At 34.7% G+C, this 16,009-nt stretch overlaps 1 protein-coding gene across 2 annotated transcripts; it reads left to right on the forward strand.

Moving 5' to 3' along the window:
* The first annotated feature begins 235 nt into the window (after nucleotides 1-235).
* On the forward strand, nucleotides 236-15,461 carry LOC149487499 (acyl-coenzyme A oxidase 1-like). Of its 2 annotated transcripts, XM_089696115.1 has the most exons (12): nucleotides 236-390; nucleotides 6,026-6,185; nucleotides 9,688-9,856; nucleotides 10,186-10,309; nucleotides 10,997-11,402; nucleotides 11,772-11,934; nucleotides 12,660-12,850; nucleotides 13,310-13,459; nucleotides 13,832-13,937; nucleotides 14,339-14,491; nucleotides 14,751-14,867; nucleotides 15,282-15,461. In XM_089696115.1, exons 1-12 carry the CDS (start codon nucleotides 273-275, stop codon nucleotides 15,423-15,425), a joined length of 2,001 nt encoding a protein of 666 aa, XP_089552241.1. In that variant the 5' UTR covers nucleotides 236-272; the 3' UTR covers nucleotides 15,426-15,461. The 2 variants fall into 2 exon arrangements, with proteins under 2 accessions (XP_089552241.1, XP_089552242.1); XM_089696116.1 differs by lacking the exon at nucleotides 6,026-6,185 and having other exon boundaries at nucleotides 255-390.
* Nucleotides 15,462-16,009: the final 548 nt, after the last annotated feature.

Below are 16,009 nucleotides of genomic sequence, written 5' to 3' on the forward strand. Positions count from 1 at the left end.
ATGTATAACACTTGTTTCGTAATATAAATTCGGATTTAGAGTTAAAGCCTAGCTTTATTAACATGTAAAACCCTGCTCAAATAAACCATCCTACAAGTGGGCTACATAAACCAGTCACATACTTCAGCTGATTGTCGCTGACCCGATGAGCAACATCCACGCAACATCAATTCACGCTCGGCGTACGTCAAACTTGTATTATCGTTCAGTTGCACAGAGCAAGTAATATGTTCAGTTGTGATCTAGAACAAGAACGGAGTGCGTGTGCCACAATGGCAAAAGTGAATCCGGATTTACAACGGGAACGGAATAAATGCACATTCAATGTTGCAGAATTGACAACTTTCATTGACGGTGGGACAGATAAAACAGCTGAGCGGAAGGAGCGAGGTAAATAATAAAAAAAAAATCAGAGATAGGTACCTATAGATTAGAGATGCTCTACTTTTGTTGTTATGCGTCCAATCACCAATGTTTTATAGATATGTATGTTTGTAAATAAATTGATATAAATGAATAATAATTTAAAGAAAGTTTTGCTCTTTTTTTTCTTGTTTGGTTACATACCTACTTATGCCTAAAAAGAAAATGTTAAATTTCAAATGTAAAATAACATATTCATAAATATAATAACTAGATACCTATACACCTATAAATTATAATAGAATTTGTAAATTGAGAAAAATCTGTCTAATAGATATTGCATTTGTATTATGTACCTACCTATATGTATTGGAACAGTTACTTACTCCCCTAAAAGTATTGATGCGAGGTTAAAAGCAACAACAGAAAACAACTTCTAAACTAAGCATATAGAGTCGGTTTTTTCCTCTTGGTTTGTTTTCAAATTAAAAAAAAAATCCGTCGTTAGGCTTGATCATCAAGTTGTGATTATTTAGATATTATTTCTTTAAATTATACTTAATTCTAATCCGTAAGTTAATTCGGCGTTATTAATGGAAATTTTACTCTTTAAAAAGTTTCTCACAAAAAATATTCGCCGACTTTACGCCGACTTCACACAAAAAATGTAAGTAACTATGAACTTACTTACGTACATATAAGGTAATAACAATTAATTTCTGTCTTGTCGCCAATTCGAAAACCGTGCTCAAAGTCAAATGTTTATTTAATAATATGAAGTTAATTAAAGATATGTAGGTCCTATCAATAAATGTCTTTATTTATGAACCTAAGGTTTTAAATATAAGGTGGAATATGAACCCTAAATATTTAGAAAAAAAATTGATTTTATTTCCAGGGGAATGATTAATTTTTGGGAATTTCAATAAATATTAGACCTATAACAGGCTACATCCATATTATGTACTTTCACCTTTCGTATTTTGGAAAATCAATTCTATTTTTACATCAAAAACCATTTAGCGAGTTTGAAAATGGATCATGCATGTCTGCACCCATATGTAGTACCTAATTACCTGTAAACTAAGAATAATCCATATACAACAATGGGTAAATAAATAAAATAAATAAATCTAACAATATCCTACTAGGTACTACAAAACTATGCAGGGTGAGATTTTTGTAATGGCACCTGGAGTGACAGTATGTACCTATCTACTTAAAAATAAAAAAAATAAAGTGTTTAAAGGAAACATTCCAATATTGTTTAAATAAATTAACAATAATATTTCCGCTGGTTTAGTTCATAAGGGTGATAAAATTGCGCACGTTTATGATTGAAAAAATATAATATAGTGTGAATCACTACATAGTATAAAACAAAGTTGCTTTCTCTGTCCCTATGTCGCTATGTATGCTTAAATTGACGCAACGGATTTTGATGCGGTTTTTTTAATAGATACAGTGATTCAAGAGGAAGGTTTAAGCCACGGACATGTATCAAGATAGACTAAGCGAGTGTATGTACTTCCCGTGTCCAAACTAAGATTATGAAACTTACTTGACGCTGGCCTACACTCAGTCCGCGCTTGCAGTTCGCCAAGGAAAGACGTGAAGCTGAATAAAGTAAAATGCCGAATTACGCCGTTATAAACTGTAGAAACTCCACAGCTGTGAGTGGCCGAGTTAGCAGAGATGTTTCCTTCCACCGGTAAGTAATTTTCTAATCAGAATATGCACTATTTATTTTAAAATCAAATAAAGAATATCTGTGGAAAACGATCGTGACAAACACGGATACCAAATCATACGAAATGATTCGGAATACATTGCGGCTTTTACTTGGCACGGTAAAGATCGAGTCGTATGATAACAAGCAATGTATAGCGTCTTCTCATTTTTCTGTTCTCATTTTTCTGTCCAATTTTGTGGTTAGTGATGTTCATTTGATGCAACAGTTCTCGATTCTAATCGATTTTATAATCGAACAGAAAAATGATAATTTGAAGGAGCAATTTTTCAGAAAAAAAGGCATAGATTTTTTTTGTCAAAACTCCTTATTGCTTAGACTATGTTTGTTTTTTCAGTTTTCCAAGTAACCCGAACATAAAAGAAAAATGGATTGATGCAACGGGACATAAAGATTGATTGATTGACAGTTTCATTACTTTCTTTCGATGGCCTCTCTAGTACGTAGTACACGGTAACTCAATGGGCATATGTAAGAAAAAGCTAAAACACATTAGTTTACTTGTTAGAATATTAAAAGGTTTATAAATTTATTTTATCATTCCTCTGTCTATGGTAATTATCATTTTTCTGTCTTGAATCGATTTAGTAATCGATTACGATTCATTTATTTAATTACCTCTTAGACATAGATCTAGTTTGATCTGATTTCTTTCGATTTACTTCGATGGGATAGGACGATACTAGAATCGCCGCGCGAGTGGCGTCCTAATCGATTTAGCGTAAAATGAAATTACCATCACTAAAAAGCGCTCGTGACGTCATAACGCGTCAAGGTCAGTACAAAAAATATGACACGCTTGGTTTTCATACAGATCGCGGTACTTGCGTAGTCTATCTATGTCTGTGGTTTAAGCATATAATTTATTATGTTTTAGACAAAGCGGGCGAAGCCGCGGGCGGAAAGCTAGTAACTACATAATAAATTTAGTATGTGCTTATACATATCTATATTTTTTTAGTTATAATAATAAAACTAGCTAGACTATTTCGCGCGTTTTTTATTTAGAGATTTTATTGTGCGATAACTTCTATCATTATTTAAATTATACGGTGTCAAGGATAATCATAATTTGCTTGGAATGAAAAACAAACGCATTTAGTATTAAGAGCCCTTTATACTGAAAGTTTAGGCATTTTAGGCACTGTGATGGCTCGCGCCCGCGTTGCGCAGGAGCCGGCGCGGCATGAACTCCGGTGACCTATGAAGGCGGGCGATTATGCCACAGTATAAATAAATCAGTAGTTCGATTTTATTTGCTATCGTAGGAATGTTGTTGATAAATAAATTTACTACTTATCCTATACCATTAAACGAGCAATATTTGCATATTTATATATTTGTTTGTATATATACAGTGTGGAAATTTTCGATGGGCCCTGGGTGAAAGTACTAGAAATACTGGAGATAGCAAATTTTTCTGAAAGGAAACATTCCTTTTTCAAATTTTATTTTATTATTCAAATCGATAGAAGTAGTAGTAGTAGTAGTAGTAGTATCAAGTATTTACAAACAAATATATTAATATGCAAATATTGTTCGTTTAATAGTATAGAATAAGAAGTTAATTTATATTTACAACAATAATCCTAGGATAACTAACAAAATCAAACTACTGATTTATTTATACCGTGACATGCTCGCCGTTTTACTCGCCGCTCGGTTCTAATACGCGAGCGGCGACTGCAACGTGGTCGGGAGCAAAACTAGCACAGGTCCTCCCTCGATAACGTCCGGCTGGACTCTGGCTGCACTGACGTGGTGCGCGCGAGTCGCATTTTACGTATTATATTTTATATAGAAAAAAATAAGGGCTAAATTAAAAATCTATCCAAAAATTTCCCTGTAAAACCTGATTAGTAAATGAAATGTCAAATTTTCATAAACATAGCGTTCCCCTAATTCTCATAAAACTGATTATGCTTTTAAAATCGATGTTACTTCTGATTTTTTTTTGATCGAGTCAAATGTTTAATATTGTGTTTTTATCCAAAAAAGTCACTAGATCAAACGTTTATCTGTGCTATATATTTTTTTAGGATTTTAAATATGATGATTTCTATCCAAAAACCATGATTTAGAAACATACATTTCGGAGCATGGCCCCTTACTAGCTTTCCGCCCGCGGCTTCGCCCGCTTTGTCTAAAACATAATAAATTGTATACTAAAACCTTCCTCTTGAATCACTCTATCTATTAAAAAAACCGCATCAAAATCCATTGCGTAGTTTTAAAGATTTAAGCATACATAGGGACATAGGGACAGAGAAAGCGACTTTGTTTTAAACTATGTAGTGATAGTGAAGTGATGAGTATAATTATTGAGTACTAGCTTTCCGCCTGCGGCTTCGCCCGCGTTTTCAAAAAAAAACCCGCATAGTTCCCGTTCCCGTGGGATTTCCGGGATAAAACCTAGCCTATGTCACTCAGAAATGATGTAGCTTTCCAACAGTGAAAGAATTTTTCAAATCTGCCAAGTAGTTTCGGAGCCTATTCAATTCATACAAACAAACAAACAAACAAAAAATCAAACCTTTCCTCTTTATAATATTTGTATAGATGTATAGACTAGCGGTCCGCCCCGGCTTCGCCCGTGGTACATATTTACGTTTTCTCTACATAAAAACCATCCTCGTACTTCAAGGAATATAATAAAAAAAGAATTATCGAAATCGGTTCAGCCGTTCTTGAGTTATGCGCTTACCAACACATTTTGCGATTCATTTTTATATATAAGAAGATTAATACTTTATACTGTACTAGCGACCCGCCCCGGCTTCGCACGGGTGCAATGCTGATACTAAAAACACTACAGAAAAACTGTGAACGTAGTATATAAAAACATAGCGGCCCGCTCCGGCTTCGCACGGGTATAAAATAGATAGCCGGGCGGCCGGACGGTACCGCCGCAAACGCTACGTCCCGCAATTTTTAAATCTGTAATATCTTCGAAAATATTCACTTAAATCATACGGTGTAAAAGGCCATATAGATCTATATTAAATGAACATTGTATTCAAGGTATTTAATTGGTTAAGGATTAATGCTGTATTGGTTAAAATCGCATCGAAAATTAGCCATTATTTGTCGTAAAAAGTAAATGACAAAAAAAAGTTATTGTGGGTTATCCATAAGAGATAGACATATACCGTCGCGGACTTTTCTGAAGACCTTTTCAATGTGTTTAATACTTAGTACATTATTTTGATAAAACTCGTAGGGTTCAGCCTGCGTTTGCAATGTAAGCGGAAAAAATGTAAAAATTTACGACATCACATTAGAAACCTCAAAAATAACAGTACTTCTCCACTATTTAATGGATGTTATTATACATATAAACCTTCCTCTTGAATCACTCTATCTATTAAAAAAAACCGCATCAAAATCCGTTGCGTAGTTTCAAAGATTTAAGCGTACAAAGGGACATAGGGACATAGGGACATAGGGACAGGGAAAGCGACTTTGCTTTATACTATGTAGTGATTAGTCTTGACAGCTTTCCAAGTACGTTTTCCAGTTTTCGCATTACAAGTTTAAGCAAGTACAACTTTTGCGTAGACTAAGGAAATGTTCAGGAAAATATATTCACTAATTCGAAAGTATATACGTATTATAGCTACATGAAAGCATGTATTTCTATAGCATCTGTTATTCTGGCATATGAGCTACATCACTGGCAAGTATCATCAAAATCCGTTCAGTAATTTTTGCGTAATAGTGTATCAAATATACATCATATACGTTCTTACAAACTTTCGCATTCATGATCATAGATGGATTTCATTAAAATCTGTTCAGTTGTTTCGCTAGAAAGAGTAGGTATCAAATATTCCTAGTTACATACTTACAATCTTTCGCGTTTATGAGTAATATTTTTGGACGTCATCATAAAAGATTTGTTACATATTACAGAAGACGTTTTAACAAGTAGAAACACAGAACTGTCCCCCGTACCTGAGGAATATTTGAGTCACAAAGAAAAATACGAGAATGCTGTCAGAAACTCTGTCGTACTTTTTGGGCTGGTGCGGAAAATGCAGGAAGAGGGGAAAACGTCGGTAACTAACTACAGGTAAAATTGTGCTTTATTCGTTAACTATATAAGGGTTATTATAGATAATAGATATTTTATTTGGTAAGGTAACGAGGAGTTTTTCGAAGAGAACGCAAATAATAACTAGTCCTAGCCATATAAGAAATATTATGTACATAAATTCTATTAATTATTCAACACTGTTCATAATTTTAAATATGTTCGTAATGAATAAATGATTTACCAATTGAAACTTTTCATGAAATTTATTTTCATTTAATGTTATTTCCAGTATCGAATGATGAACGCTTGAACGAAATGAACGATGATAAGCTAGTTATTTAATAATAATGACCGCGTGATTGCAGAAATTTATGATAATTTTGCACCCGTTAGGCGCGGGACATATACAAGCGGCGCGGCGCGCCGCGGGCGCGCCGGGGGCGCGCTGCCGGCGTGCATCGGGTGCGCTATTGGCATTTTGTATGAAATAATTTTGGAAAGGCGGCGCAACCGTGGCACAACCGTGGCGTGCCGTCTCGACGCCTGTCCAAAATTCTTTCATACAAAATGTATAAGAAGGACGTGGTGCAAAACAGATTCAAGAGGTGCGCTTATGGCACGCCCGCGCCCGCGCCGCTTGTGTTTGACCCGCGCCTTAGGGCGGGGGCACACGATGCGTTGCGGTGCCGCACCGCAAAGATTTCACCGTGTCAGTGGGCACACGAGTGGTGCGGCGCCGTAACGTTGTTCTGTCGCAGCGGCGTCGTAGCAGCGTTGCACAGCGTGTCCTTCCTTGTGACGCAAAACAACTGAGCGGTGCCGCTCCGACGTCGCACCGCATTCACCCCTCCCCGCCTCGTCTTGGTGGTTACAAGTCCGGTGCGGCGCCGGAGCGCATCGTGTGACATGCCACAGATATTTCTATGTAAGACGACGCAGCGACACCGCTCCGGCGCCGCACCGCCGCCGCAACGCATCGTGTGCCCCCGCTCTTAGGCATCAGGCATATTCTTCAATTAATAAAATATCACAACATAATATTCATTATTCATAGAGATTATATCATTTTTCTTATCTTTATTCTTACGTAACAAGTATTCTAGTGATTATAATATAGGTAGCTTATTATATTCATAATTACTTTAGTCAAAAGACGTAGATGCGTTGCGAAATTGGCCAAAGAAACGTGTCGCAAAAATATTGAAACGCCATTGTAATTTTTTATAACAGTCTACGAATAATATTTTATTCGTGGGAAGGTAAATTCATTCATCATTAAATAAATATAAAAAACGTTTGTTTATTTTTTATTAACATAGTTACGCAGTCTGTGACAAAATATTATAAAAAAAGGCGGGTTGCACTCCGGGAGTGCCGGCAGAAGTGAAAACTTGATTATTAACGTTGAGCATGTTTTGGAATGGTATCCGTCTTACGCTTTTTCGATCAGGTCACGTGTCCTGACGCGAGTTTAAGATTTTATACCCATTACAGAAAAAGTGCTCAACGCCGCTAAAGAAGTTTTCACTTCAAAAATAATAATAATACTTATAAGTTGTTATTTTATTGGGTACCGCATGGTCTTGGGCCTTGGCATATCAAGGCTTAGACTCTAAGACTTAGACACATATATCTATCTCTCTTGCAAGCGTCCTGCGTCATATGTCATAGTTTCTATTTGAAATGAATGTGTTCGACGCATTGTTTTATTTTGAAATAATGTTTATTACGATTTACTTTTCACATTTGTCTTGAAAATTAAAATATTACCTATGTAATAAATGTAAAACTTATCGTTCATCGTTAGTTTAAACTCGATAAAGTATTTTTTTTGAAGTGTTGAATAAAACTATTGTTTTATTTTTATTGTCGCGAAATGCGGCTTATTTACATAAAAACTTTAATCGTTTCTAAAAGTACTAACATCAAGCTTTAAATTGAGCTATATTTCATCTTGACACAATAAGTTTGATTGCGATACCAAGTGCCATAGACACTTGGGTAATCTCCTTTGTATATGTAGAGCGCAATACACACTGAGTCCGCCGGGCCGACGATATAATATTATGTCGGCAACTTTTTGTCTTTGATTTGATTCTTTTCATACAGGCCAACGGGTTGCGTCGGCGGCCCGGCGGGCTTAGTGTGTATTGCGCTTAAGTACTATTTCCGAAAATTAATCGTACCGATTACGCCCCCCCTGGTATTCCACTACGCCCCCCAAGGGGGGCATGCCCCCCTGGTTGGGAACTCCTGGCTTAGAGCATTAGTTGGTTTAATGCTCTAAGTATCAAGGTTTAAGTATTTGCCTAGATTTGTTACTTACCTACCTGGCTACTTAGTCGTTCATTGACCCCAAACCCAGGTAGGTACTTTGTTACAAAACAAATACTTGGTCACAGATAAATCATGAAATACAGACTTGGCGCTCTGTCACATCTAATACTTCACCATGTATGTATAATACTTAGTATAATAAATAAGTTAGCTATTTTATTAACTATATTATTGTAATATATTCATCACATAGTTAACTGGCTAAAGTTTAAAAGGTCATTAACAAGGATTGTTTAGGCACAACAACGTGTGTGTTTGATGTATATTTAAAATTGTTAATTATATATGTACACAAATTAACTATGTTTGTTTGTATTTTTTGTAAATTTTAAATCATCAAAAAAATTCGATCACGGTGCGAGATCGAACCCAGGGCAACTGCAACGCCTGCCTGCCTGACACTCGGCCACTCATGATGTATTTTTGTTATAGTTTCCGATTTGGGGGATGTTAAAATTTGTCACAGATATCTAGTTAGATTATGTTTGGATAAACCCATATTCCTGAGAATTACAAGGGTAAAATCGCAGACTTCAGCTAACCTTAATGCATTGTAATAATATGTATTTCAGTATGTACATAATATAATACCAGTAATAATTATTAATATCCAAGTTGTATTCGAAACCGTTTCATTTATTTCATAGAATGTTTTCCATTGGAGCCAATAAACATTTGTATGTAACCTATATTTAGAATTTCAGCTCGTACAATGACCTGTAAAGTGCAGTATAATTTAAATATAAAATGTATTTAGATCCGTATACTATTGGAATTAGGGTAACTAGGTTTTAAAAAAACATTGACAAAGAAAATTTAATTGCAATAAATGACAGAATCATTACAGTATTTTTTTTTATGGTTCCTCTTCGTTTCCACTTAACCCATTGAGCCCCGAACGGCCCGATCGGTCCACGACACAATAGATTTTCTATTGTGTCTGTGTTTCCGGGGCCTGAGTTATAAAAAAAACGTCAAAAGATGAGTAGCTTTCTCTACGATAAATTTGGGAAAATAAGTTTGTAGAATTATTATCCTTGCACTTTTTAAACTTTCCCTTTTTTTAAGAAACGACTGTAATCGCGTTGGTACTTGGTAGTAAATTTCAAGTTCGCGTCATGGCAATAACGTCACGTCATGGAGTAAGACGATTTATGTGGTATAAATGCTTCTCTCTAATCTAAAGCATTCTCTTTTCCAGGGATGTAGTATCAGGATTACTGGGATCTTCCACAACTCGCGATGGGTCTCCTCTAGGTTTACATTATATTATGTTCATGCCAGCCATTCTCAATCAAGGCAATGAGGAGCAGCAGGCTCAGTGGCTGCCGAGAGCGTGGAATTGTAGTATTGTCGGGAGCTATGCTCAAGTGAGTTAAAATTACATGTCCGTTTTATTATAACTTAACAGGAGTTTTCTTATTGATGTAGATGCAGAAGACTTACAGAGATAAAATATCGATATAGCATAAAAAGCTATGTATGTTTGCCTTTTATCAGTGTAATAATTATGGATATCTATATAATCTATTATACTGGAGTTAATTAGTCTCATATTATGATAATTACGTACAAAAAACAAAATAATAAAAAATAAATCACAGTAAAAACTAAATTCCATTAAAAAGTTTAAAATTTCCATAAGTAAAAAAAGTTTTTAGAATGAGTTGGGCCATAAAATCTTTTATTATCTTTTTAGACCGAGTTGGGACATGGCACATTCATCCGGGGATTGGAGACCACAGCGACCTATGATCCAAATACTCAAGAATTCGTGTTGAACACACCCACACTTACTTCTTACAAATGGTGGCCTGGAGGGTGTGAGTATTTATTCATATTTATAGTCATTGTTTGTTTTAAAATATGAAAATGAGTACCTTATTAGGAAATTTAGTTCAATACCGTAAATGTAACTAAATTATAACCCTAATCGTAACGTTCGTAATAATCGGGTGTAAAATGTTATCTATGTGTGTTTTTCCTAGTTTTCTAGTTTAGTTTAGTAGTTTCCTAGTTTCTCGCTGCTTTTAATATTTTTTTTTGTTATATTAAATATAGTATAAAAAGTTCATTATTTCATGTTCATGTGGCATGACGACCTTATCTGCCATTGTTTTAACTATGATTGCTAAAATAATGAACTTTGCAGTTTCATTGTAATTAATCATTTCAGTTTTGCTTTATTCAAATGCATGCTAATTACCCTAAATAACATGTTTTTATGTGGTTTGTATAAAACAAAACAGAGTAATATTTGACTGTGAATAATATTTAATTAAATTTACGACCTTTATGTGGCGAATATTTTCATATAAATAAATATTAAAAGATAATATAAAATTCGGAAAATCTTTTCGGAATTCGGAAATTGTCTTAATTTTCCTTTTCATTCCTTGAGCGATTTGAATTACTATGCACACTGCCTGCAAAGTGCAAACGAAAAAAATTACCTATTTATAATATTATTTGGATATATTATGTAACATAAGAACCGTTTATCATTGCAGTGGGTCACACAGCAAATTACTGCATAGTCGTAGCACAACTATATACCAAAGGCCAATGTCACGGGATACATTCGTTCATCGTTCAATTGAGAGACGAAGATACTCACGAACCATTGCCTGGAATAAAAATCGGAGACATCGGAGCTAAACTAGGATTAAACGCAGTTAATAATGGCTTCCTAGGTTTAGATAATGTCAGGATACCTAGGAATCAAATGCTCATGAAGCATGTGCAAGTTTTGGCAGATGGAACGTATGTGAAATCGAAGAATAGTAAATTGAATTATGGAGCAATGGTGTTCGTTAGAGTCGTTATAGTGTTTGATATGGTTAACTACTTGTCAAAGGCTGCTACTATTGCTGTGAGATATTCGGCTGTTAGACGGCAATGCCAGTTGAAAGAAGGGTAAGTTTTCGTTTATTTGTTCGTATTCTTTTCTATTTGTTTTCGATAACAAAAATTAATTTTATTCGAGTCATGAATGAATATGCAATTTTTACTATTTATGCACAGTTTATGGAAAATTACTGAATGATTTAAGAGAATTACTGAATTATTAAGATACTTATGTTTCTGCATGTAGATACGCCTATATGTTTTTAAAATTATCGCTTCGGAGAACTGTAAACTGAAATTTACATCGATTTACATAATATTATACGATAACTCCATCTTAAATTGAACCTTTATCCTGTGCAAAGCATGTTGTACTTTTGCAATTGGAAATTTTGTTTTCAATTAAAAGTTCAATATTCTATTGTTAATATTTTACAGGCAGCCCGAATGCCAGATCATGGATTACGTGACACAACAACACAAGTTATTCATCTCAATAGCTGCGTGTCACGCTCTCAGAATCACGGGAAACAAATTATGGGAAACTTTCTATGCAGTCACTGAAGAACTTGGCGGCGGGAACTTGGTTAGGTTGCCTGAAGTAAGTGATAATTTTGTGACTAGCGGTCTGCCCCGGCTTCGCCCGTGGTACATATTTCGCAATAAAAGGTTCTTTCTCAGGGTCTAAAGATTATCTGTGCCAAATTTCATCAAAATCGGTCCAGTAGTTTATGAGCCTATTCATTACAATCAAACAAACAAACAAACAAAGTTTTCCTATTTATAATATTAGTGTAGATTGGTATTGTTTTAATATTGCACAAACGATGATTATTACATTTTTTAATGTATTATTGCAGTCAGTAATAAATAGTTACGAATATTTAAATTCCTATTTTTGCAAATTATATTTTTGTGTTTCGATTTACAATAGTAAATAGTTAACTTTAAATTTATTCCATTTATCAAATCCAGATGTACAAACCTTACTCACAATGTTCAAATTCCCGACAATTACTGATGTTTAGAAATTACAGCATTCAATTTGTCTGCGTGTTTCTTTAAAAAATACTGACCAAACTAAAAAAAATTGGTTGACTGTAAAGTCGGTTTACTGACGATAGTTGAACGTGACAACGTCCGATTGTGCTTCTTTGTCGCTCGTTCCGCGCTCTCGCTTGCACTTCAAGCCTATGGAACGCCTCAGAGCGAGGTAACGCCGCATGAGTCATGTTTTTTCATGCGTGCAGCCGGCTTTATCGAATTATAAGACGTTGTCACGTCAATAACTTTCCATCCATTATTTAAATGAATAATTTCTTTCAGCTGCACGCACTAGCGTGTTGTCTCAAAGCCGTTAGTACAGCAGACACAGCCGCGTACGTAGAGCGCTGCCGGCTCGCGTGCGGCGGCCACGGCTACATGCACTCCTCCAACTTGCCGCTCACGTACGGTTTAGTGACCGCAGCGTGTACGTATGAGGGCGAGAATACGGTGTTGCTGCTGCAGACCGCACGGTGAGTGTGAGTGAGTGGGTGAGTGAATGAGTGGGTGAGTGAATGAGTGAGAGAGGAAATGAGCGAGTGACTGAGTGGTGAGTGAGTGACTGATTGGTAAGTGAGTGACTGAGTGGTGAGTGAGTGATTGAGTGGTAAGTGAGTGACTGAGTGGTGAGTGAGTGTGTGAGTGAATGAATGAACGAACGAACGCACGAACATATGAACGAATGAAATTGCGAAACAATTAATCCGTCAGTCCTCGGATCACAGACACAATAGAAAATCTATTGTGTCTCGGCCCGATCGGGCCGCTCGGTGGTCAATGGGTTAAATTTATTTCGAGATGAAATCTAATGTTTTATTTTTCATCTAAATACCTACTTAATGAAAATAAATGAAAAACTATAACTAAATAGAATAGGCCACAAAACAGCGAAACTTACATTACTCAAAGAAATTGTTTACTTTTTCTTACAGGTTCTTAGTGAAAACTTGGCAAGGTGTAAATAGCGTGAAACTAACGCCAACCGTAGAATATTTGAAGACCACACGAGCGAGAGGGTTTTATGAAAAATGGGAGAATTCAGTGGAGTGCATCATCAAGGGTTTCCAAATTGTCGCCATGCGGTAAGATCTTATTTTTTACTAGCTGTCTTTCGCGGTTTTATTTGCACAAATTTAATTTCTTTGCTTCACATACTACACGGTGCACGATAAGTAAAAGTTGCTACCTGGTTGAGCACTGATTTTTCGCCCTACTTTTTATCAGAATCTGTCTTTGCCAATATAAGTTGTTCTTCATACTAATTCTACTCGTTGGTTTTGCGTAAAAGAGTTACAAACAGGAATCTTTCAATACAAAAAAAAGTTGATTTCATACGTAGCACATTTTTATTTTTCGTTCATTCGTCTGTGTCATTTAAGTTTATGTCTTCTAAATTTACGGCTTTAATAATTTTTTTTAAGAATTTCATGAATTCATTATAATTAATTTTACAGAAAAATATCGACTAGTGTAGAGAACATGCAGAAACGAGTTGCCTCTGGAATTCCAGTTGAAGATGCTTGGAATATGACAACGATACAGTTGGTAGCGGCTGCAGAGGTTTGTTGATTTAATTTTTTTTTATTAAAATTTCTGGTTAAGAATCGGTTTAAATTTTTGGCTTAATAAACTTAAACCGATTTTGAACCAAATGTATATGTATATGTAGTTTATTTTATAATATGATGTATATATATACATACTAGCGGTCCGCTCCGGCTTCGCCCGTGGTACCTACATGTTTAAACTATCCTATCTCTCAAGTTGGATCGAACTGCACATGGTGTGCGAATTGTGGTTTAGGAGTCCATTGAGGACAAACATTGTGACACGAGATTTATGATAAGATAAGATATAATTTTTTTCACAATTTAAGCGTAAAAAAAGAATACCTCTGTTTTCTTTTTATATTATTTACACAACGTTTTTGAATATCTACATCAATTATGAAACTTTCACAGGCCCATTGTCGAGTTATTATCCTGTCCACATTTTACGAGGAAATAAATAAAGTGGCACCGACACTTTCACCAGAGTTGAGGATAGTTATGCAGCAGTTGGTCGAATTGTATGCTGCTTATTGGGCTTTGGAGAAAATTGGAGATTTACTACAGGTATTTTTTTACTACCTGTAAAACTAAAAAAAAATGGAATTTTATCTTTTTTTAAAAAGTTTTTGTGACTAAATTAATAATTTTTTATTCGTATCCAATTGCAAAAACTATGGGTTTCTGGTAGTGATAATAATAATGATTTAATATCTATAATTTCTAAATAATGATTCAATGTCACTAGTGAGAACGAAATCAAAGAAAATATAATAGAGACAACTATAATTTTTGTAATTGTAATGTACATTTTTTTTTCTTTCAGAGTGTTTCAATAGGGGATACAGATATTAAAAAGCTAGCAGAGTGGTATGAAGAAATACTGTTAAAGTTGCGACCGAACGCAGTTGGCCTTGTTGACGCTTTCGATATTAGAGATGATGTAAGTATAGATAATTAGATGTTTTTGAAACTTGCATATAATTTTTTTAAAGAGCGCGAAAATTAAAGAGTTTTTTATTTAGAGCTTGGATTGGATGTTAGATTGATTTGTTTTTTATTTATTGGAATTTGGATAATGAATGCAATCTTAAAACTCGTAAGCATTTTTTATTATTTCTGAACTTGTTATAATAGAGTCGTACTGTAACGTATTTCTTACTAAAATTTTCCTTTAAAGATATCTTTTAATTTACCTAGTTAATAAATATTATCGATATCATGACTTACTGAAACATTTTTTTTGTTCTTGAGTAATGTAAAAGAACCCCCCAAATACGGTGAAAGAGCTTCAAAACTTTTTTGCTGAAACAAAAAATGCTTTCTCTGCTATATCAAAATGATTTATACTTTTCAGATGTTACAATCGACTCTAGGTGCATACGACGGAAGAGTTTACGAACGTCTCATGGAGGAAGCTTTAAAATCACCTCTGAATGCTCAGCCTGTTAACAATACCTTCCAAAAATACTTAAAACCCTTCATGCAAGGGAAGTTATGATGTAATTAAGAAAAAAGACGTGTGTCTCTCGGGGACTGCCGCGGTAAAGCTATTGCATGCTATGCCTTCAAGCCACACCTCCGTGCCCGTCGGAGTGGGGGAGCGTGAGGTTTTTTCGTTACGGAATTTCTCGATTCGGTCCCCGCGCTCAAGGCCCGCGATAGAAGCTATGCAATAGCTTAAAAACCTAGAAGTATAAGTTGTGACAATAAAGAATTGATTCAAATGTATGGTCGGGAAATAAATGTTATTTTTTCTTATTTTATTGCATAGAAAAATACTTTATATTTTTATAGAATTGCGTCCAATTATAAATTATAACTTATAGGTTTATATCCAAAAATCTAAAACCAAAAATGATATATATAAATGTTTTTTCATAATTTTTTTCTTTAAAGTATTATTCTGAAGTCTTTATTTTATAGTACACTATTATATATATTTTTATTTTTATGTAACTAGTTCTTTAGCATATCATACTATATGTAAAATTTTATCTTTATTTAAAATATATATATTTTTAATGGTGCTTAAATGTATTAATGTGATCTAAAGTATAAATCTAAACTACAGTTAAGTATAAT

This window comes from Colias philodice, chromosome 6 (genome assembly GCF_061535455.1).
Source record: "Colias philodice isolate Cphi_HAF_F1 chromosome 6, ilColPhil1 Martin Lab GWU primary, whole genome shotgun sequence".
NCBI classification, from domain to species: domain Eukaryota; kingdom Metazoa; phylum Arthropoda; class Insecta; order Lepidoptera; family Pieridae; genus Colias; species Colias philodice.

What these genes read in the sequence shown, in the direction of transcription:
- LOC149487499 (XM_089696115.1), top strand. Translation starts at nt 273, where the DNA reads ATGGCAAAAGTGAATCCGGATTTACAACGGGAACGGAATAAATGCACA. An exon ending in TTCCAAATTGTCGCCATGCG is followed by an intron (nt 13,460 to 13,831) that starts GTAAGATCTTAT and finishes TTAATTTTACAG; the next exon opens with AAAAATATCGACTAGTGTAG. An exon ending in CTTTCGATATTAGAGATGAT is followed by an intron (nt 14,868 to 15,281) that starts GTAAGTATAGAT and finishes TATACTTTTCAG; the next exon opens with ATGTTACAATCGACTCTAGG.